General features: G+C 46.6%; 1 protein-coding gene across 1 annotated transcript; it reads right to left on the reverse strand.

Annotated features, from left to right (window-relative positions):
• Positions 1-1,928: 1,928 nt before the first annotated feature.
• On the reverse strand, positions 1,929-5,346 carry NPS (neuropeptide S). The gene is made up of 4 exons (XM_085064496.1): positions 5,083-5,346; positions 4,808-4,975; positions 4,627-4,708; positions 1,929-2,955 (listed from the first exon to the last, which is right to left on the reverse strand). Exons 2-4 carry the CDS (start codon positions 4,813-4,815, stop codon positions 2,767-2,769), a joined length of 279 nt encoding a protein of 92 aa, XP_084920622.1. The 5' UTR covers positions 4,816-4,975; positions 5,083-5,346; the 3' UTR covers positions 1,929-2,766.
• Positions 5,347-22,002: the final 16,656 nt, after the last annotated feature.

Raw genomic sequence — 22,002 nt, forward strand, 5'->3', positions numbered from 1 at the left:
TGGGTAGAAACTCATTGTCTAAAGTCACAGCCTGAATTACTCACAAAGGCTAAGGCTGCCCAGAGCAATCCCAACTTGCTCCTCAACCTCCAGACAAAGCATTGCTCTTCCCACCCTCTGAACTCTTTTATCTTTTCTCTTTCTTTGAGGCTAGCCAAGAAACACAGTGAAGAAATCCAAGAAAATATCTTCTCACAGCATTGTGAATCCCTGATCTCCAGAAAGAAATAAAATTAATGAGGGCACATTAATTACGCTGTGGGTTGGCAGCCCTATAGTTGTCCCTATTGTCCTCTTTCTACTGAAAAAAGGAATTTTCTGCCACATTTCCAGTTCCTGTCAGCATAAAAATTAACGTGCCCAGCAATGGCACCCTCAGGTCCTTATTTTCTGACAGAGATCACGAGGGTCACTCTCTGTTCTCTCCAAAATAAAGGCACCTTTGAGTTCAGAGAGGAGTTCAGCACTCCAGGGTGAGTTTCCCGTGGGTGGTGATGGTGAGATCAGTCCTCCAGTGACAGAGCTCCTGAAAGTCAGCTGGATAATCCACATTTTCCAGGCTTGCTCTGGATTTAGGTGCTTTAGGTGACTTATGGCTCTTGGTGGCTTCCCTGTCCCATCGTTTTGCACATGCAGATCCCTCCAGCTGGAGCAGGGAATGGCTAAATCATAAATAATGGGATTTTTCCAGCAGCCAATTTTTCTTGCATCCCATATTTTCAGTAAAAGGGGATGAAGGTCTGTGGGAGCAGGAGAGCAGCTCTGCATCCCTTCAGAATGTGCTGATTAAAAGCAAATGCCAAAACACTCAATGAGTTGCTCTCATTCCTGCAGAATAAATGAAAGGGAAGAGGCTGATTTTCCAGGCTCCACACAGAGTTCTGGTGGCTTAAAGACAGCCTGGCTCATCCCAGCTTACCAAGGCAGGGATGTGTTTGATTATGTAGGAAAATGTTAGCAAAAACAGATCTGAAAGCCCCCCAAAAAGTTAAACCTGCATTTGTTTGCGTTTTTCGCTTTCCTGAAAGATAATTTGGGTGCTAATAGAGCTGGACAGAACAGCTCCATCCCCATAGCCATGCAGAATGGATTCATGGGATCATGGGATCCCAGAATGGTTTGGGTTGCAAGGGACCTTAAATCCCATCCAGTGCCACCTCTGCCACGACAGGGACACCTTCCACTGTCCCAAGCTGCTCCAAGCCCCAATGTCCAGCCTGGCCTTGGACACTGCCAGGGATCCAGGGGCAGCCACAGCTTCTCTGGGCACCCTGTGCCAGGGCCTCAAACCCTCACAGCCCTAGAGAGGTTTGGGGATGGAAAATTCCATTTTTAGGACATTTGTCATGAGATGCCAGCAGCCAGGGGATTGCCATGCCCAGCTGCAGTGGAACCCCTCGTGCCACCACAGTGCCACCCTGGGTTTGTTCCCATCTGACAGGACCAAGGATATGAAATATCCACCACATTCCTTAGACATATTCCATGGTTTCTAGAATTCCATGGTTCCTAGGATTCCATGGTTCCCACTTGACTCAGCAACCTCGAGACCAGCATTACCCCACAGGAGCCTGAGTGTTTAAGCAGCTTTAAAATTCTAGGATGTGTTTAACTTTCCAGATCAAAATGTGTTTGATCCCCTTGGATCAACCAGAAATTATCCCGAAAACCCTGCTGTCCCACCAGCACAGCTCCATGCTGGGCTCACTTCTCCCCATGAGCTCAGGGGGACATCACAGAGGTGATGACACTAAACCACCTTATTTTGGGGCTAATAATGACCTCCTGAGTGATGATATTTAACAGGGAAATATTAGAAAACCTCCACACAGTGATTTATTGTTATCAATATTGTAGCTCTGAGTGCACAGGGTGTTGCATGGACACTCTGCCACGTTCTCAAGCCACAAGCACAACTCAATCTCACACAGGTGGAAATCAGCAGTGACTTCTCCACACCACATTTACATATTTCACATCAAATGACTTTTCCCTTTTTATTTTTTTTTTTTCCAACAGGAAATGAAAGAACAATCCCAGCTCTGGCACATTTCATCAGCTGGGTGTTGCCTACCTAACTCAATTAATTGAGGCACAGGGAGTGGGGCTGATACCCTGCCTTAGAGTGATTTCCCAGGATTCTTCTGGATCCGAGATGAGACATCTCTGGAGATTATTTCCTGCCAAAGTCATTTTAAATAACTATATTAAAAAGCCAGTGGAAGTTACAAGTGGGGCCTGATTCTGTTTTTCACCAGCAGCCCTTTGTATCTCTGGGAACCTGAAACAAAATGTACTTTAAATCTGCTTTAAAATTACCAGTTGTCTTCAAGTAAATGTGATGTGGGATGGGAAATCATGGGAATTTTTTGGCAGAGAGGAGGGATTTTGGGAACACTATCCTCCGTCCTCCCGCCGGGCTGCGCGCACACATCTCCTCCAAGCACGGGATTATCTTTGTATTAATCAAAAAGCAACTTGATTAAATCTGCAGCCTGACAAAGGAGGGGAATTAAGCGAATGAAAACATTCATTTCAAGACAAAAAAAAAAAAAAACAACTTTATGCTACTGTAACTTTGGGAACAAAGCCCTTCCCGAACGCTCCCATCTGCTCCGCTCGGCGCGCGGAAATCAACATCTGGCGACAGCTGGGGACACGGGAATGCTGATCCCGGGGAAAACCCGGGGAAAAGCATCCAGAGGACTCGAAGCAAGGAGTGGAACATCAGGTGTCAGAATCGGGGCCGAGCTTTGGCGCACTTGCTCAGGACTTTGCCCTTCGGAAGGAAGTTTTTTTAATTCCCGCGCCGACGCCGTTGCGGAAGGACCTTTTGAGGAGAGGATTTCCCAGAGCTTCATCCCTGCCCGCCTTGGAGAGGCAACTGCTCAGCAGCAGCAGGCAGGAATCCCACCTGCCATACAGCTGGCAGGGCACGGAGAAAGGGTTGGTGCTCTGAAGGCAAACAAACAAACAAACAAGGGGGAAAAAAAAGAGATAAGAGAAGGTGAAATTATGGATTTGGGTATTTGTCGGGACTTGTTCAGGATACAAAGCAAAGTGGAAAAACACAAAAGCAATTTGTGCTTTGGATGATGAGGATGAAGTGTTGTTTTCTAAGGATTTGTCGTGTTCCAAATCAGATTTTTTCCTCAGTTTTTTATACGTTTCTGGTCTAAACGACTGATACAATTATGTTTAGGGTATGATCTGAATTGTTTTCTGTGATGTTGACCAGCTGTGACACAGTTTCCCTGGAACAACACGGGGCTTTATTGCTGTAAAATGAGATTTTTTTCAGGGAACAATGAAACAGCAGCTTGTAATAACTTGTGTAAACCTCTGCAGCTTAAATTACAGGTAAGAGAAAAGAAAAATACCTGTAAAGCTGAAATCCGGAAGAAGAAGCTTTCCCTTAGTTATGACTTGTTATGATAGCAGTTGTGAATAAGTTTAATAATGACAAAATAATAATGGGAATTTTAAAAAGTCTGGATAAAAATCCACGCAGGTTTTTGCACACATTCCTTTGACTCCCACTTTATAGGATAAAAATGTCAACTACATAAAAACTTATTCTACAAAAAAACTTTAACATATTTCAACAGCACTTCAAATAAACTGCATTTAATTGCTATTGAATTATAAACTAAAAACATATCCTGGCATGTTTCTGGTTGCTCTGTGCATCTTTCATCATATCCTGATTTCCAAGCTGATTTTCCATATTCAGCCATCTCCAAAAATTCCATACAAAGCCACAGGATTAACACCTGGAGTCGCTGGTAAAATTGCCATTAACTTCATTAGGATTTGTTTTAATTCAGTATTTTATTGCTTTTATATAATAATGATTATTAATTTAATTTTTTTTGTTTGTTTCCTGACTTTTTCTGCAACCAACACATTCTGCCACTGACAAAGGGTTTCCCACACTGAATTTTCTCCCTAACAAGAAAAAACTCTTTTTGCAAGAAAAAATCCCCAATGAAAACCAAAAACCAGGAACAGAATTTTTAGCTGCTCTCTCTCCAGACTTCTCTTACTGAATAAATGACTTTTATTTTGACATTTATTGAAGCAATTAAACTCCTTTTAACCATGATATCATTGCCATAAAGAGAATCCACCCATGAGGAAATGTGGCTACTCAGATCCAGCTGTGTCTAAATAAATAAGTTGATTATAAATAAGTTAATTAATTTACAAACTAGCTAGCAATAAGTGAAATTAATACATATATATCTAATTGCACCTATTTGAGATATGCAAGGAATTCCGATTAAATGGAGAGGAGATTTATGATTTTCTCTCTCCCATCCAGGGTTTCAGCTCCCCACACTCCACATTAAATATGCACTGAGTTTCTCACATGATTATTTCAGAGGCTTGCATATTTTATTAATGACTCCAGGAAAAATGAGGGCTATGCTCCAGGAAAATTAGGTAATAATATTTAACCAATAGCTTTAATACAAGAAGCTTCCTTTGTTTTATTAAAAAAAAATAAATAAAAACCCAAACCAACAGCAAAGAAGCAATCAAATAAATGAAATTAATTTCAATGAAAGAGCAATTTAAAAGAAAAAAAAAAAAAAAAGAAATGAAACAGGGAATGTGACTTACCATGGAAGGGCCAACAGGGTAACCTGAGCACACCAAAGTCATGGAGATCCACAGCATGAAAACCAAGTTCAACCTGCACAGACTGCAAAGAAAAACTGAGATTAACTGAAATCTGAGCCAAAATCAAGCAAAATATGAACAGAGAGCAACCGAAGCACCAAGTACCCCCCAGTGTCCTTACCTGCTCATTTCTTACTCAGGACTGTGAACATGCAGCTCTACTACCAAATTCCTCCCACATCCTTTCACTTCTTCCTCAGGTGACCATTTTATACCAGAGTTCAGGAGGGAAAATGTCATCAAAGCTGATTTTATTCTGACTAATTGCTCCTTGTTTGGCCTTTTCTTCCTGTTAAATGGGAAAATGGCAAGAACACGCTCAGCTGCCATTACCAACCCAAGGGACTTCGTTTCAAAGTGTCCCATTAAATGTCTCTCGAGTGGTTTTATGGTTACCTCTGTGTCATCCCTGCCAAGCTGGTCAGAGGTCTGAGGATTTCAAAAATGCATCTCAGGAGCTTGTTAGCACTTCCAATAGATCAGGTTGAGACCTTGCAAAGCCTGGCAGCGAGGGAGAACCACTGAAAGTGCAGTTTAAGTAGAAAGTTCCTCACAGAGCAGCCAAAATACAAAGAAAAATTTTTTTTTTCCCCTGTTTTTTTCCCCCCAACATTATTTTTTTCCATGCTTAGTCTTTAAGACACCAAATTAAGTTTTTTTTCTCACAACTAAAATTCTTTGGACATTAATTCCTCCTCTCACATGCAGCCATATCTCAGCCCATATTAATTTTATTCAATCCAAACTTCTATAGATTAATAAACTCTGTTAATCTCCAGCGACACAGCAAATGTTTCAGGTCTAAAAGCATATTTGTTACTGCAACAAATGTAATGGTGCAGGATTTTAGGGGATTCTGTGGGTTATTTACACACAGTGGTGAGAAAGTGCTGAATCCCACAAGGTCTGGAAATGTTGGACTGCACAGGGGAGGGAATGCTGAAAAACATCAAATTCCTTTTTATTTTCTATATATTTCTGAGAATGAGCATCATATCCACAAAAACATACTGGGTTAATGGTTGGAATCTCTCATCTGAGAGCTTTTCCAGCCTTAACGATTCCAGGATTCTAATGAAAAGCACTGAGGATCATTTTTTGGCAGTCCCAGAGTGTCAGACATGCACAGAGTGAGTCAGAAACCCCAAGGTTGCATTTCCTTTGCTGTTTACACTGAAAAAAAATCAATGTACAAGGCCTCCAGAGGGACTTTTGTGTGAGCCTTCGGGGAGACCTGAGCTGCTAGAAATGATGAAAACTTTCACTGCAACATTTCCCATCATTTTGATCATCTTAAAGGTCTTTTCCAACTCTAACAACCCTCTGATGCTGTGATTCAGTCTCCTGATTTAAGTGCATTTCATTCCAGGAGGCAGAGAGAGCTGTAAAGAGAAATACAGTGGCATGGAAGAGCCTGCAAGAATTTTATAGAAAAATGCCAGATGTGATCCCAGGTTGTGGATTTTCCCCATCATGGTGGTGCTGATCATGTCACTGGTGGACAAAATCCAGCGACACTTCAATGACTTTTTAAAAAAGAAGTGCTTGCAGTTGCTGGTGAAGCACTTCAGGATTCTCCAGGAATGTGGGAATGGGGATGAAATTAGCCTCACTGAAAGCCTGCAGCAAGCAATCCCTTTATAAACCCATCAGGACAGTTGACTATTTGCATATTCAGCCTGAGTCCTCTTTTTCAGAGAGCAAATCCTCTCCCTTGAATTGAACCTCCCATCCCCACTCGTCCAGGACCTCCAACTCCAAGGATAAGAGGATTAGGCTGTGTTGCTGCTGCAAAGAAAAGCACTTTGGGGTGAATTCTGCTCAGCTCAGCTCTCATTGTGTCTGCATTCAGACCAACTCCGTTTTAATCCAAAATTAACCTTCACACAACATTTTCTGTGGGAGATGAGGGGCAAGAACAGGCTGGTGATTAAAGCTCAGGGTTTCCAGGTTCAGCCTTGACTCTCAGGGTAAATTTTGGTGCTTTATTGAGTTTGGTTTTCAAACCATGAGTTGTTTGAGGCCCAGGTGATCTCCCATTGCCCCTGGCCAGTCCCTCCTCTGCTCACCTCCCTCACATCCCTGTAAAAGAGAGGTTCTGACCAACTGAGCAATCCCAAACTGCTTTGGAATTAAAGAACCATAGGATCATGGAATAGTTAGGGTTGGAAAAGCCCTCTAAGATTGAGCCCAACTCCCCCAGCACTGCCCAGGCCACCATGTCCCCAAGTGCCACATCCACAGGGCCTTCAATCCCTCCAGGAATGGAAACTCCACCTCACCTTTCTTTTAGGAAAGAAATGTTCCCAACATCCAGCCTGAGCCTCCCCTGGTGACACAGATGGCACTAAGCTAAGTCAGAGTCACTTTGCCATCACCCCACACTGTGCCAACCCCTCACCCACACAGAAAGGCATTTCCTGAACACCCAAACCCTCCTGCTTGCTCCTCACTTCCCTGAGTTTATTTTTCCCAGTTGAACACAACACGACTGTGATTTGCATGCGTGAAGCATAGATGGAGGTTGAGATCCATTGCAGACATTCCCACTTCAGGCTGGGAGGAATCAGGTTGAGCAGAACAAGTGGCAATTGACATTTCTGTCTCCTGCTCTGTCTGCAGAGCACCCAGCAGAGGCTCTGCTCCCGGCCTGGGGTCACTGCCAGCTGTCAGAGGTCAAATGAATCATTAAGAACCACAATAAAACCTCCCAGCACCCATAAAATTAGTATTTTATGAGAATAAATCAGCAGCAATATCAGCAGCAATCTCACCTCTTCCCCCCTGCTTGCCTTGTTGAAGGGACACTACTGAACCTCAATGCTGCTTTCCTTTGGTTTTCCCCCAAAAATCACATGGAACAACACAAACCTTGCTGCTGAGCCTATCAAACCCTGCAAATTATTGAGCTTCATAGGCCTGTGGCTTTTACAACATGGCATTTTCTTCCTCCACCCAGGCAGTCAATCCAAAGTGTTTGAATTGGCATTGTGTGCCTGTGCTAAGGGATCAAACCAAAGCAATGAATGAACACACCAACAGCTGCCTGCCTGGTCCCTTGGCATCACCCCAAATATTGTAAAGCTACAGCAGGTCCATGCTCCTGACAAAGGCAAGGTTCAAAATCTTCTTGTTTCCTTCTGGGATGCTCCCAGTGCAATCTCAGCATGGCTTTTCTGGAGGAAGCTGCCAGGGTATTTTGTTCCAAGCTCAATATTTCTTTTTCCCTTGCTTTCAAGAATACCAAGAAAGCCAAGAGCCAGGATGGTTTGCTTTCAGAGCAACGCAAGGTGCAAGCTGGAAATCAATCATGCTCCCAGCACATAAACCTGCTTCTGACTCAGTGATAATAGAAAATCCCAGCAAGACGTGAAGACAGAAGAAACACAGAAGGCAGAAGGCAGATTTATTCCTTGGGTCATTCCCTCTGTGCTTTCACTGCCTGCAAGGAGCTTCAGCCAAACCCTTCATTGCACCACGAGATCTCATCTACAGAGGCACAAAGGAGCTGCTGTGGGTTCCTGGCTGATTCTGGGCATTTCCCTGCTGTGGGTGTCTCTAATTCCCTTTAATTGGGTATTATGTGGTTGCTCCAACTGTGGAAATGTCCAAGGCCAGGCTGGACAGGGCTTGGAGCAGCCTGGGACAGTGGAAGTGTCCCTGGCACTGGATGGGATTTAGGGTCTCTCCCAGCCCCACACATTCCAGGACTCTCTGATCCAGAAGGATCCCCCAGTGATGCAGCCTGGGGGAAGCTCAGCTCTTCTCCTCTCCTGCCCTGGATGTTTGGGCAGTGCCTGCCCATCTCCACAGCCCCACAGCAGTGTCACTGTGCCCGAGGGCTCAGCCTGTCCCTGTGTCACTCCCCTGCCTCCTGAGCCACCGGGGCTTGGCACAGAGCTCTCAGGGGAGGATGCAACAGTCCCATCAAAGGTCAGCTGCACATTTCCCAGGCACACCAAGGCCGTGCATAAGCAGCTCTGCACTCCTGTTTCAGCCTCAGCAGTTCTCCAGGAGGACAGAGCTGCTGATTGAATTCCTTTTTGGCTGCCAACGCCGCCGCCTGCAGAGCAAAGTCCTGTGAGTGAGACACTGCCCGAGCTCCTGGCAGGCAGGGACAGCTCCTCTGCTGAGCCCTGGCACCGTGCCTGCCTGGGAAGATGCATGGCTCCTTTTGAACAGCCAGATTTGAAAGCAATTCCACTCAGCCAGAGCTCCCCTCGCAGCCTGAGCTCGCAGGGGCTCGGGCACCTCTGAGGCACAGGTTTGATCTGAGAGAGCAGGGAAATCAAAAGGCATTAAAGGCAGCAGCAGCAGCACTGGCAGTCCTGCCCTGCTGCACAGCTTTGGTTTTCCTGGATGGATGCTCGGCAGGCAGGAGGGGAGCAGCAAGGGCTGGCAGGAGGGAACAGGGGACAGAGTTTGTGGACACTGTGAACCTCAGGATCCTCAGTGCCACCTGCTTTTGGAGCATTTCTGCATCACTGGGGCTGTGCACGTCACTGTCACGGCCCAGGGGACGAAGCTGCAGTCAGATCCTCCCATGCCAGGAGGAGAAATTAGCTCCAAAGTCCCGTTTTTGATCCTACATCACACAGGAACACTGGGCTGTGTCATAGTCACCATCCCCAGGATTTTACAGTCTAAATCATCAGCTCTAAATATATCAATTCCTTTTCCTGGTTACAGTCAGAGCTGGTGTGGGCAGAGCCAGCACGAGTTCCTTTCCCCACTCCCCAGCACGTGTCCAAAGCTGAAGCCAAAGCAGTGACGGAAATGTTTCTAATTTATAGATCTCTTGCTTTTTTCGTCAGGTGCCTTTGGAAAAACAACCTGCACAAAGCACAGCATGGAAAACAAGCTCTGCCTGCACCACCACCAAGTGTTAAAAGCCCTCTGATAATTTATCTGGAGGTAAAAGGAAAAAAAAAAAAAAAGAGCAGAGCAGACAAAAGTTGCTGGAACCATTCAGGGGAGGCTCAGCAGCGGAAAAGTGGAGGTAATTAACATTTTTTGCTACGCTGATTTGCGCGTGGCAACGTAATTTATGCGCTCAGAAAGCTCTCAAATAGATCCTGCAGGAAGTGGCTGCCGCAGAAAGGATGTCAGTGCTGAGCTGAAAAGACACCTGTCAAAGCCAACCCCAAATTCCTGCTCAGATCCAACAAAGATCTCGATGATCTGAGAAAGGCTGAGTGGCTGTTGAAGGAGAAGCCAGGAAAAGAGGCTGGATAGACGAGAAAAGGCAGAATTTTTTGAGGAGAGAGAGGAGAAAAGGACGTAGGAAAAGTCTGATGTGACTTTAGAGGAAGAGATCAAACTTTAAAGGGATCAAACTTTAAAGGAGTCGAGGAAAGCTAACGTAAATATTATAAATAGTAAGGAATGGGGAGAAAGAGCTGGGTGGATTTGAAGGGCAAAATTTTTCTGGATTTTATTGCACTGCACCTCCAGGGTCTCCCATGGATAAGGCCAAGGAAAGACAGGAAAAACATCTCCAATATTTTCTATCGGGATAATCTGGCTCAAGCAAGTTTGCATTTTTACCCCCCACAGAATCTCAGCACAAACCCATTTGTTTCTGCTCCCCAAGTCCTTGGGATATCACTGTGTCAGCTGGGAATGGCAAAAAGGGAGCAAGGCAGGTAAGCACAGGTAAGGCAAGGAATTGTGCTGGGAGGCAAAAAGTGGGACCCAAATCTGCAGATCCATAACTGCAGGGTCAGTGAGGGGCACAGGGGGTGCTGGATGCTCCTCAGGACCCTCAGTGTTGCTGTTGAGTCGCTAGCAGAGAAAGAAGACCCGGATTCTCAGTGTGCCATAAAAAGAGCTTTTATTATTTGATTCCAACTTATATAGATTTTTCAGAGGTCACCCAGATTGGTCAGTCAGAAACCTCCCCCTAGGCCTGATTGGCCAGGCCTGAACTGTCCAAATCTCGAGACACTGTTTTTAATAACATCTAAACTTTATCTTTGTTTATAAAACACAGAAGAAGTTCTCATGGGAAAGACCTGTGCTAGCCACACCTCAGAACCCACAGACTGCACACAAAGGGGAGAATTGCTCACCCTGAGGAGGTTTTGTGCAATCCACAGTGACCTTCACCTGGAAAACAGCTCAGGTGGGTGCAAACCAGCTCCAGGAGGCTCATTTTACCCTACAGACTGTTCAGGGCTGCTCGGCTGGGTGAGGAGCAAAGGTTCCTCTCACCTGGCAGAGGGCAATGAGCAAATCTCAGCTCCCAGCTCAGCGCTGACTCCATCTCCTCCTGAGCAGGCAGCAGCTGGGAGGCAGAAATCTCAGCTGCTCCTCAGCTTAGCTCGTGGCATTTCTGGAGAAGGGTAAGATGCCACTTTGAATTTGTGACACGAGACCTAAAGTACCTTTAGGAAGTGAGTGGCTGCATCTGGAGCAATACTCGTCATGTGGAGGAGGTGAGAGGACACACCTTTTTTTTTTCTCCAAAGCGCAGAGTGTTTTCCATCTGCTCCCCCTGCTCTTTTAGCTCGCTGCTGTTTTCTTTCTACTTGGCAGTGCCACTTAAATAAACAAGGATACTGCAGCCTCTTTAAAGGAGACATCCTTTCCTGAGAAAGCCTTTTGAAAAGAAGGATCTTCTCCATAACGACCTGTTAAAGAGCAAACAAACAGGAGCTGAGCCCCGGAGCGAGCTGCTTTAAAACGTTGTGCTTTAAAATCTGCTGGCAGGAAGGTGAAAATCCACCTGCTAGTCTGCCTCGCTCTGCAGGCTCGGGAAATGCCACCTCTGGATCAATTCTTGGCGACTTTCGTTGCTCACAAAGGCTCTGGAGCAGGAGGCAGGGAATGTGGCTGTCAGACAACTCGGTGGTTTTGTCTGAACACGGCCGACCCAAGAGCCTGATGTCCCCTTGTGTTCTCTCCCTCTTACAAAAGGCTTCGTCCAAAAATATCCCACATCAAAAGAGGAGAAGTTTCCGTTTCCTCACCGAAAGCCTGTTGCAGCTGGCTGGATTTTTCTTGCTCTCGTGCAAAAGGATTTCTTGGTGCTCAATTCTGTTTTAATGCTTGGTATGACTCCTCTGGAAGTTAGGAGTGCAAAAGGGACTTTTAATGAGGTCAGGGAGTGACAGGAAAAGGGGGAAAGCAGGTTTAGGTTGGGTTTTGGGAAGGAGTTGTTCCCTGTAGGGTGGTCAGGCCCTGGCACAGGGTGCCCAGAGCAGCTGTGGTGCCCCTGGATCCCTGGCAGTGTCCAAGGCCAGGCTGGACATTGGGGCTTGGAGCAGCCTGGGACAGTGGAAGGTGTTTGAGATCCCTTCCAACCCATTCCATGATTTGGTAATTCCATGATTCTGGGCTATCTAGCTCCCTTATTCTCCCATTACTTGCATCAGTACCTGATTTGCAAACCTCATCTCTCCCCTCTCCACCCTCTGAGTTCCCCTTTTAGCAGCAGGGGCTGCAGGGTTTTTACCTCTCCCCACAGCTGCCACATTTGGAGGTAATCAACTGCTACTGCTTAATCAAGAGCACAGATTAATAGGAGCAAACACAAAATCCAATATTAGAAAAGCTCCTACAGCCCTGATCTCTGGGGAGCAGGAAAGGCCAGAGATGCTGAGGGTCAGGATTGCTCCCTGGGGCAGGACAGGGGATGTTCTCCAGCTCCTCACAGTTTCCCTGCTCCAGTCCCTCAGGAAAAACACATGAAAAGGAGCAGCTCTCCATTCACTTGGCACTGCTCTGAGTGCCAAAGCAAACGTGCAGTGCTCAAAAACCTGGTGACTCTTTCTTCCTTGTGCAGCTCCTGCTGCCAGCCCAGCCTTGATGGGAGCAGGGAATGCTCAGCCTTTGAAACCCAACACTCAGCTCACAAGGGAGCTGGAAAAATGACAGGATGGACTTCAATCTTGCACTGCTCAGTACAGGCTGAGCTGGGAGAGGAGAGGACAGATGGGGCAGAGCCTTCAAAGGGATGAGGGCTGCTTTGGAAAGCTGGAAGCACTGGGAGCACTCTGGAATTAACTCTCCATGGAGGCACCAAGCACCTGAATGGTGTGAGGATCCAGGCTCTCTCTGGGTTTAGGTGTTCAGGGATGGTGTTTCATGAGCACCATCTCCTCAGGCTCAGGGATCCCTGCCAGAGCTCCTGCCCTTCAGCATCGCCTCAGGAGATGGGAGAAGCTCCAACCAGCACACCAAATTATGAATGAGCAGCTAAGGAAGCTCAGCTCCCACAGTTCCCACTCTTCACCACAGCAGCGACACGACCACGTTACGGATAAGAGATCCCTTGAAACTCAAATAACCCTACAGCTCTCTGCCTTGCCAAATTCCATAATATCAGCAGCGCCTAAGCCAGCAGGACAGCAGCTAAAAATACTCTGATCCAGCTCATCTCAGGCTCCTGCTGCAAGGGCAGAGTCCCTGGACATGTGCTCCTTGGCAGTGCAGCAGTGAGAGCCCTTGGGGCTCAGCAGTGCCATGGCCATGCTCAGCTCCCCCCAGCTGCACAGCCAGGGCAGGGCTCAGAGCCTCAGCACAAAGGTCTGTGTTTCCCCTGAGCCACTCACAGCTCAGCCCTGCTGGGGTTTCTAGGTGAAGCTCAGTGTTTCTGTTTTCAGGGCCAAACTGCTCTTCAGCCTCACCAAGGCCCTTTGCAGTCCCTGTGGTTCACAAGCTGCAAAGTGGTGATTTCTGATCCAAATGGCAGCGATGGGAAACACAGACCTGCAGAACTTTGTGTTTCCCAGAGCTATTTCCCAGCCTAGAACCTCTCCCCAGACCCCACTGACACATTTGGGGTGGGATAGCATCAAGAGGGGCTGGAGAGGGACTTTAAAATAGAGCAGTGTTCATGCAGACTCTGTGTTCCCTGCTCTCCTTCTGTGCTCAGGCCCATTTCCACAAGAATGAACCAAGAACTAAAACAAAATGTATTTACTTCTTTTTTTCTGCTGCATAAAGTGGTATTTTCATAGAATCCCAGAATGGTTTGGGTGGGAAGGGACCTTAAAGATCATCCAGTGCCACCCCAGCCATGGCAGGGACACCTTCCACTGTCCCAGGCTGCTCCAAGCCCCAATGTCCAGCCTGGCCTTGGACACTGCCAGGGATCCAGGGGCACCACAGCTTCTCTCTGCCAGGACCTCCCCACCCTCACAGGAAGAATTTCTTCCCAATATCCCATCAAACCCTACAGTTGTTCAGTTTAAATCCATTCCCTCTTGTCCTGTCACTCCTTGCCCTAATAAAAAAATCCCTCTCCAGCTCTCCTGTAACCCTTTTCAGTACTGAGAGGCACAATAAGATCACCACAGAGACTTCTCTTCTCTGGGTGCCTTCTCTTTGCTCTTTCCTCATTTCAGCCCCGTGGGGTTTTCCCTCATTTCTCACAGATATTTCCCTGCAGGGAGGGGCAGCCCTGGTCCAGCTGTCCCCGAGCTGAGTTTCTGTGTTTCTCTGTGCTCACAGCACCCACCCAGTCCTTGCCAGCAGGTCGTGCCCAGGCTCTGTGCCTCGAGCACTCAAACCCTCTTTATCCTGGACAATGCCAGCCCCGGGGATGACCTTAGCTGGGTGAGGAAATATCCCAACCTCATCCAGAGCATCTCTGCTTCCTAACCTGGGCGGAGCTCGGCCAGGCAGCCCTGCTCCCTGCTGGGATGGAGATGTGCCAGTTGCCTGGGAAACCACTCCAGAGGAAATGGATTCCATACCTTCGGATACACCCCGAGCACCTCGTGTGGGAGCAGAACCCTGACACGGGAGGAGTCTGCAGGAATTAAGGCATTGCTTTCACTGGGATAAATCCAGCAGAAGTGACCCATGGGCCAACAGCAGCCACAGCTGCCCCAGGAGGGTGAAGGAGAGTCACAGTCAGAGTATCTGAACATCCCATCCCTCAGCTGAGGACACCAGCCTGAAATCCATGAGGATATTACCAGCAGGTGGAAGAATTGTCTGAGTAGAGATAAAGGAGCTGCAATCAAAGGAGGTGGGGTTATTCAAGGACTCTGAGAATTTATTTAGATTAAATATTTGCAAATTTGGATAGGTTTTTTGGCCTATTTTAAGGAAGAATGCAGTCAATACTTACAGCAGGAGCGCTGGTAGCCACCAGGTAGGACTTTAAAAACCATCTTATTCCAACCCCCTGCCATGGAAATATGGTTGGGGTATCTGACTGACTTTAGAGGACAAAAAGCCATAAAGAAGAGTAGGATATTGCTCCAAATGTCCCATTCCTGGCAGCAGCTCAAACACAGAAAGCAGCATCATTTCACTGCTTGCTTACCTTCAATCAAAAAACAACACTGGGCTTTAATTTCTCCTGTGGGTGCACTCAGCTCTTAAGTTCAAATCCAGCCTTAATATCTTCCACTCATAATTTAGGTCATGGGCAGGGGAGAAACACAGGGAAAGAGAGAGGAAATTCAGGCTTTGCAGGAGATGCTGAAAACCTGCAGCTCATGCTTGAGGCTCCCAGGGCTCCAACTGCAGCCTCTCCTCTGCTCAGAAAGTCCTGCAGCCAGAAAAGAGAGGCTGAGATCCCTACAGGATTTAAACCCTGAGTTCCAAGGCTTTGAAGGGTTTGTCTCCAAGCCCTGAGGTGAGTGAGGAATGTGTTCTGCTCATCCCTCAGCTGGGAGAGCTGCAGGGGGAAGAACAATCCCATGCTGGGGGTGCTTCACTCCCAGCTGCCCTCCTCTGGGAGGAGACAAACGGGGTGGGAAAGGAATCATTGGGATCATCCAGTTCACATCCATGGGAAAATGGATGGGGAAAAGGGTTTGATGGTGAAGTGTGTCAACAAAAGGCTGGGAGAGCTGGGGGTGCTCACCTGGAGAAGAGAAGGATTCAAGGAGAGCTCAGAGCTCCTGCCAGTGCCTGAAGGAGCTCCAGGAGAGCTGGAGAGGGACTGGGGACAAGGGATGGAGGGACAGGACACAGGGAATGGCTTTGAGCTGCAGAAGGGCAGGGATAGATAGGATATTGGGAAGGAATTGTTCCCTGTAGGGTGGGCAGGCCCTGGCACAGGGTGCCCAGAGAAGCTGTGGTGCCCCTGGATCCCTGGCAGTGTCCAAGGGCAGGCTGGATGGGGTTTGGAGCAGCCTGGGACAGTGGAAGGTGGAACTGGATGAGCTTTAAGTTCCTTCCCCACCCAAACCAGTCTGGGACTCCATGATTAAACAGCAAATTGCAGTCTGAGAGAATCTTGTGTTGATTTTTTCCAGTCCATCTGAAACCAAAGCACTTTTCCCTGCTCTCTCTGCCCCAGACTGTGCAGCTCAGTGGTTCCATGGGGTCCTGCTCAGCGCCAGAATTCCAGCAGAATTCCACCAGAATTCCAGCAGAATTCCAGCAGAATTCCACCAGAATTCCAGCAGAATTCCAGCTCTAGCTGCAGTTTGAGGTGCTCATCCTCATCCAAACATAATTACACTGCACAGCCCCATCAACTCCCCGTGCTGGGGGATGGAAACAGCTTTGTTCTCACTTATTAAATCGTGTTTATACACATCCTTACTAATTTATATGGCATCTTCCTTGTTAAATATAACAGCAAAATATAATTGAGTCTTTTATTCCTAATGGGTTTTTTTTTGTGTTTTATTTTATTGCCAACATATACTTGCATAAATATTTGAGCATCCAGCAGTCATCTGGAGTTTGGAGGATCAGGACAAGGCAGCCTTGGGGTTTTTGCTGGGTCACCATCAGAGGTTGTTCCACCCAGCTGACACCAAACACTGCTGAAAACACACTCAGCTCCTTCAAGGCTGCACAAACCAAAATAAACTTCCAGCAAACTGCAGCCAATTGGTTCCTAACTCATATTTCAAATGTAGTTGCTTTGACTTTTTCTTTCTTTCTTTTTTTTTTTTTTCCAATATTTCAGCTCTGGTTGGATGTGATTGAGATTTTCAGAAAGGAAATTTCTGGAGAAAATATTAATAATCAATGAGGAAAAATGAGTCACATTGCAGGTGAATGTGCCATGGATTTCAGTTTGCAGCTGATGGGATTGGGGAGAATGCAGGATTTCATTGGCCCTGTTACCAACCAGCCTTTTTGTATGGGATGGGAAAAGAAAGGGGAAGTGGAAATGGGAAAGTGGAAAAGGGGAAAAGAGAAGGAAAGGGAAAGGGAAAGGGAAAGGGAAAGGGAAAGGGAAAGGGAAAGGGAAAGGGAAAGGGAAAGGGAAAGGGAAAGGGAAAGGGAAGCAACACCAGGAATGCCACCAAACCAACTTATATCCATTTTTCCATGTGTTTAGGCACTCCAGCACTGCCAAAGCAACTGCTCTAAGTCTGTTCCCACAGCAAAAATTCATTTTTCCAAATTCACTTTTCCCTTCTTGTTTTCCCTCCTGAAAGCAAAAGCTGAACCACCCTGCAAGAGCTCCATGCCACCAGCAGAGAGGATCTCACCAGAAAATTACTGTTTCTCCAGGAGGAACAGATCCCACGTCAAGGAGGAAAAAAATTTTAAAAAACATAGATCTGAACAGCAATTCTGTAGTTCCACTGGGATGTGCTTTGTGATGAAGCTGAGCAAGTAAACAGAATGTCAAGTACTCAGATAAAAGACTTTCACATAGTGTTGGACAAGCCAAAGGTGCTTTGTGGGTTGTTTTTTTTAATAACTACATTTTATTTTGTACAAATAAATTTCCCTACACATTTTCTAGGGAGAGCAATGCACTGGAACATCAGGAAATCCTGGGGAAGCAGCCTGTGCCCATCTCCAGGGTGAGCAGGTCAAAGGCACCAGGATTTTCCAGGAAGAATTCTGGATGCTGGTAAAAAACCCTAAAGCACCCCACAGGTTTCCTTTCCATCACATCAGCTCTCCTCTCCTGTTGTGCTGCACGAAAAGCAGAAAAATGCCTGGACTGAAACATCCTTGGAAATAAAAGGGGGATTCTGCTGCCTTGGGGGAAGGCTGCTGGAAAACTCTGCGTGTTCTTTTGTCTGCCTTTGCCCCTGGAAAAACCATCAGCACTTCAGGCTTTAGGGCTTTCTGGAGTTATTTTATTCTGTCCTAAGTGGAAAACACAGATCGATATTTACTGTGCACATCCCAGTCCTGTGTTGGATTTTATTTTTGTACATCCCAGTCCTGTGTTTGATTTTTTTTGTGCACATCCTAGTCCTGTGTTGGATTTCTTTTGCTCATCCCAGTCCTGTGTTTTGCCCCAAAAAGGATTGAAATTTGGCAGCCAGGGAGACCATATTTGCACAAACACATGGGCTATGCATGCTGCAGATCCTGAAGGAGATTTTCCTCTGTGGAAGAGCTGAGAGCTTCAGGAATCCTTGGGAAAGCCTGGAACAATCTCCAGCTGTAAATGAAGTGCCTAAATTATTGGAGATTACAGTTTCAAAGGGGGTCTCTGTACTATGGAGCCCTTTGTATTTGCTCCTAAGCCTGTGGGCTTTATCCTGCACTCCAGCATTTATTTTGCAATGGTTCACATCTCTTTGCAGGTCCTACGTTGATTTTCATAATTAGGATCATTGCAGTGTTTTGATTTGGTTTGTGACATTTGCATCTCATCACACAGAACTTCTCTGAGCCACCACAACTGTGTTTTATCCAGCCCTGGCCTGGAGGAGCACAGAACTGGAAAAACAGTCCCACAAAGCTTCAGCTCCTCAGTTTTAATAATAAGATGTCCTCAGAGAAGCAACTGCAGCTAATTCCCACAGCAGGTCCCACTGAGAGTTCCATCTGTCTGCAGCAAGCAGGCACTGACCATTCCATCCATCCATACCCATCTCTAGCTATCCCTATCTATCCTTATCCATCCCTATCCATTCTATCCATCCCTATCCATTGATATCCATCCCTATATATCCCTATCCATCCCTACTCATCCCCATCCATCCCCATCCATCCCCATCCATCCCTACTCATCCCATCCATCCTTATCCATCCCTGTCCATCCCCATCCATCCCTACCCATCCCTGTCCATCCTTATCCATTCCCATCCATCCCTATCCATCCCTATCCATTGATATCCATCCCCATCCATCCCTACCCATCCCATCCCTATCCATCCATCCCCATCCATCCCCATCCATTCCATCCATCCCCATCCATCCCCATCCATCCCCATCCATCCCTATCCATCCCCTGTGGCTAGCACAGGTCTTTCCTGTGAGAACATTTTGCTGTGTTTTATAAACAAAGATAAAGTTTGGATGTTTTTGCAAACAGGGTCTCGAGGTTTGGGCAGTTCAGGCCTGGCCAATTAGGCCTAGGGGGAGGTTTTTGACTGACCAATCTGGGTGACCTGTGAAAAGTCTATATATATGGAAATCAAAATAATAAAGTCTCTCTTTTCTTGCCTGAGAACCTGGGTTTCTACTTCTCTGCTAGCGGCTCAACAGCGACATCCCCCATGCATCCCCATCCATCCCCCTGCATCCCCATCCATCCCTATCCATCTCTATCCATCCCTATCCATCCCCATCCATCCCTAATGCATTTCCCCTGCCCAGGGAAATGGCCATGGACACGTTTTGTGTCTGAGGCTGCAGCTAGAAAAGCGTGAATTAAAGAAATTACCTGGGAAAGAAGAGGTTTTCAGTCTTCGTTTCTTCTGGAACAGAGAGCAGAGGCTGCTGTGACAGGATTGTGACAGGCTGGGAGCTCGTGGCGCTCAAGGTGATGTTTAGTTGGATTCAGGTTCAATTTTGATGGAAAATTCTAGGATTTCAGCGAGTGGACCTGTCAAATAATTTAAGAGAAATCATTACAAGGAGAAAGTCAAGTTAGGAAAAGCACTGACACAGAAAAATGTCCCCAGATGAGACCTTTGCCCTCAGCTCGGGTAAAGCATGTGGCAGTGACATCCTTTAAAATATGGTTTGGGATTTGCAGCAACTTGATTTACATTTCTTCAGGCACTTTATCATTATCAACAGCCTGAGCATGAGACTGAACACACTAATTCCAACACACAAGAATGCAAAAAAATGGTGCAAAACAGTGTCCAATAGAGATAAATTTCAGAATGAAGAAACATTATTGCAGGAAGTGCTGGAAAATGAAGGCATTTCACACAGGGACTGGATGAAATAATCCAACAGCCCCAACATGTGACCTGACTGACTGGAATAAAGTTCTCCCAAATTGTAATTGCTTTGCCAAATATCTGCTTGCAAGGAGTCAGCTCTGCAAGAAGCTGGGGATGTACAAAAATTCTGCTCACAGAGACTGAAAATCCTTCCAGAAAGCTTCCCGTGAGTTGGGATCTTCTGCCAGCTCCTTGCTGGAGGAACTGGGATGTGTCTGGAATTGCTGCAGGGTTTTTATTGCTGTTTGTAAGCAATTCCCACAGCAAACTGGGGAGAAGGGCAGGAGCAGCCAGGCAGAGGCTGCAGGGCAGCATTCCAGCATTCCAGCATTCCAGCATTCCAGCATTCCAGCATTCCAGCATTCCAGCATTCCAGCATTCCAGCATTCCAGGATTCCAGCATTCCAGCATTCCAGCATTCCAGCATTCCAGCATTCCAGCATTGCCACCCTCCTGATCTCCCTGGAGGTGTGCAGAGCAGGGCAGGCAGAAGTGATGGTGAAATCACCATCTGAGGCTTCAGCAGGCAGAGCCTGCTTGGTGGGGCAGCTAATCCTGCTCAGGCTTGGTGTCCCTGGATGTATGCTGGTTTTTGGAGGAGATCCCAGGCTGCTCCTGTCACACAGGAATGTCCCCACCCAGCACGAGGCAGTGACAGACACTGATCACCACGATGATGACAGTGCAGCTGGAGAGGAATGTTTTCCCATCACATCATGGTTTTTTTGCTGCCAGCTCTCACCAGAGGTCACCACAAGGCTGGTGTTTTGGTGTTAAACACATGATGGCATTAAACACATCATGTTTTGGCATTAAACACATGTGGCATTAAACACATCATGTTTTGGCATTAAACACATGGTGGTGTGGCAAAGACGCTTTATTGCAAAAATCCAGGGTTTTTAAACTGCTAGTTTGTTATGAGTTTACACACTTGTGAGGCACAACAAATGTGCTTAACCAACACTACAGACCAGGATAGGAACAGCATCAGGTGTGACCAACCACAGCCCCATGGTGTGAGCACTGACTGGTTCTAATAATTGTTTCACAATTATGTCACTTGTTTTTCACCTCTGGTTTAGCTGAGTCATTCCCAGAATGCTTTTCTAGTTAGCCAAAGTGCCAGAAGTGAGCCAGGATTTCACAAGGGCAGCAAGGCCAGAGAACCAGAAAAAGCCCAGTCAGTCACAATTGCACCGTGGGGTTGTTTTTATAAAGGGATTTCTTCTCCTGACATCCCTGGGATGCCTTCCTGCCTCTGCTGCCCTCCCTGAAGGATGGCAATCCCTGCAGGACAGCTCACCTGCTGCTGCTGAACCTTTACAACTCTCCACTAACGTTTTTCCCAACTGGAAAATGCTTTCCCATAGCTCCCTGGATTTTTTCTAGGATAGAAAACCACTAGGAATAGATATGGGTTGGATAATCACAGAATCACAGTTGGGACTTCATCCCATCCCACCCTTGCACTACCCCAGGCTGCTCCCAGCCCCATCCAGCCTGGCCTTGGACATTTAAAATTCCTATTCCTTCTTTTTTTTTTTTTTAAATTTTTTTCCCATTCTCTTTCTTTCCCTCTGCAATGAGTTGCAGGCATCACCTCTGTCCCAAAGCCCTGTGGAGGTGGCACTTGGGGGATGGCTGAAAATAATTTTGGACACTTTTCCCAACCTTAATACTTCTGTGATTTTTCTGGTGCATTTGCTACAACCCTGGGCCACTCTGGGCCCACTGAAGCTCCTGAGGATTTTGGGTGACATCAGTGAGGTAATGAAATGTGATCTTTAAAATGTCCTTTCCCTGCCTCTGCCAGAGCTCTCACAGCCACTGCTTTTCAGACAAAACTAACCAAATTGGGGATTTTCACAGTGCCAGAGCAGGTCCTGTCAGGAGCAGCATCTCCCAGAGCTGTGAAAACAGTGAAAACAGTGAAAACAACAGCAAAAGTAAAATTAAAATAGTTCATAATTACTTCAGGATTTGATTTAGGGGCATTAAGGGTTGGACTCAATCTCAGAGAGATTTTCCAGCCTTACAGATTCTGAGATTCTGCCTGGGAGAGCAAAACTGGTACAAAAAACCTGAATTTCCAAGAGTTTAAAACACTGGCAACACCACTGTGCATCCAACTGTTTAATCTGATTTACAGAAAGAACTCTTGGGAACTGAGCAAGAAACTCACTTCGGGGTGCAGCTTGAAACGCGACAAGGGCAGAGCTGCCAGAAAAAAATATAAATTTGA

This window comes from Lichenostomus cassidix, chromosome 6, assembly GCF_008360975.1.
Source record: "Lichenostomus cassidix isolate B80296 chromosome 6, HeHo_3.0, whole genome shotgun sequence".
NCBI classification, from domain to species: Eukaryota; Metazoa; Chordata; class Aves; order Passeriformes; family Meliphagidae; genus Lichenostomus; species Lichenostomus cassidix.

What these genes read in the sequence shown, in the direction of transcription:
- NPS (XM_085064496.1), bottom strand. An exon ending in ACCCTGTTGGCCCTTCCATG is followed by an intron (nt 2,956 to 4,626) that starts GTAAGTCACATT and finishes GTTTGCCTTCAG; the next exon opens with AGCACCAACCCTTTCTCCGT.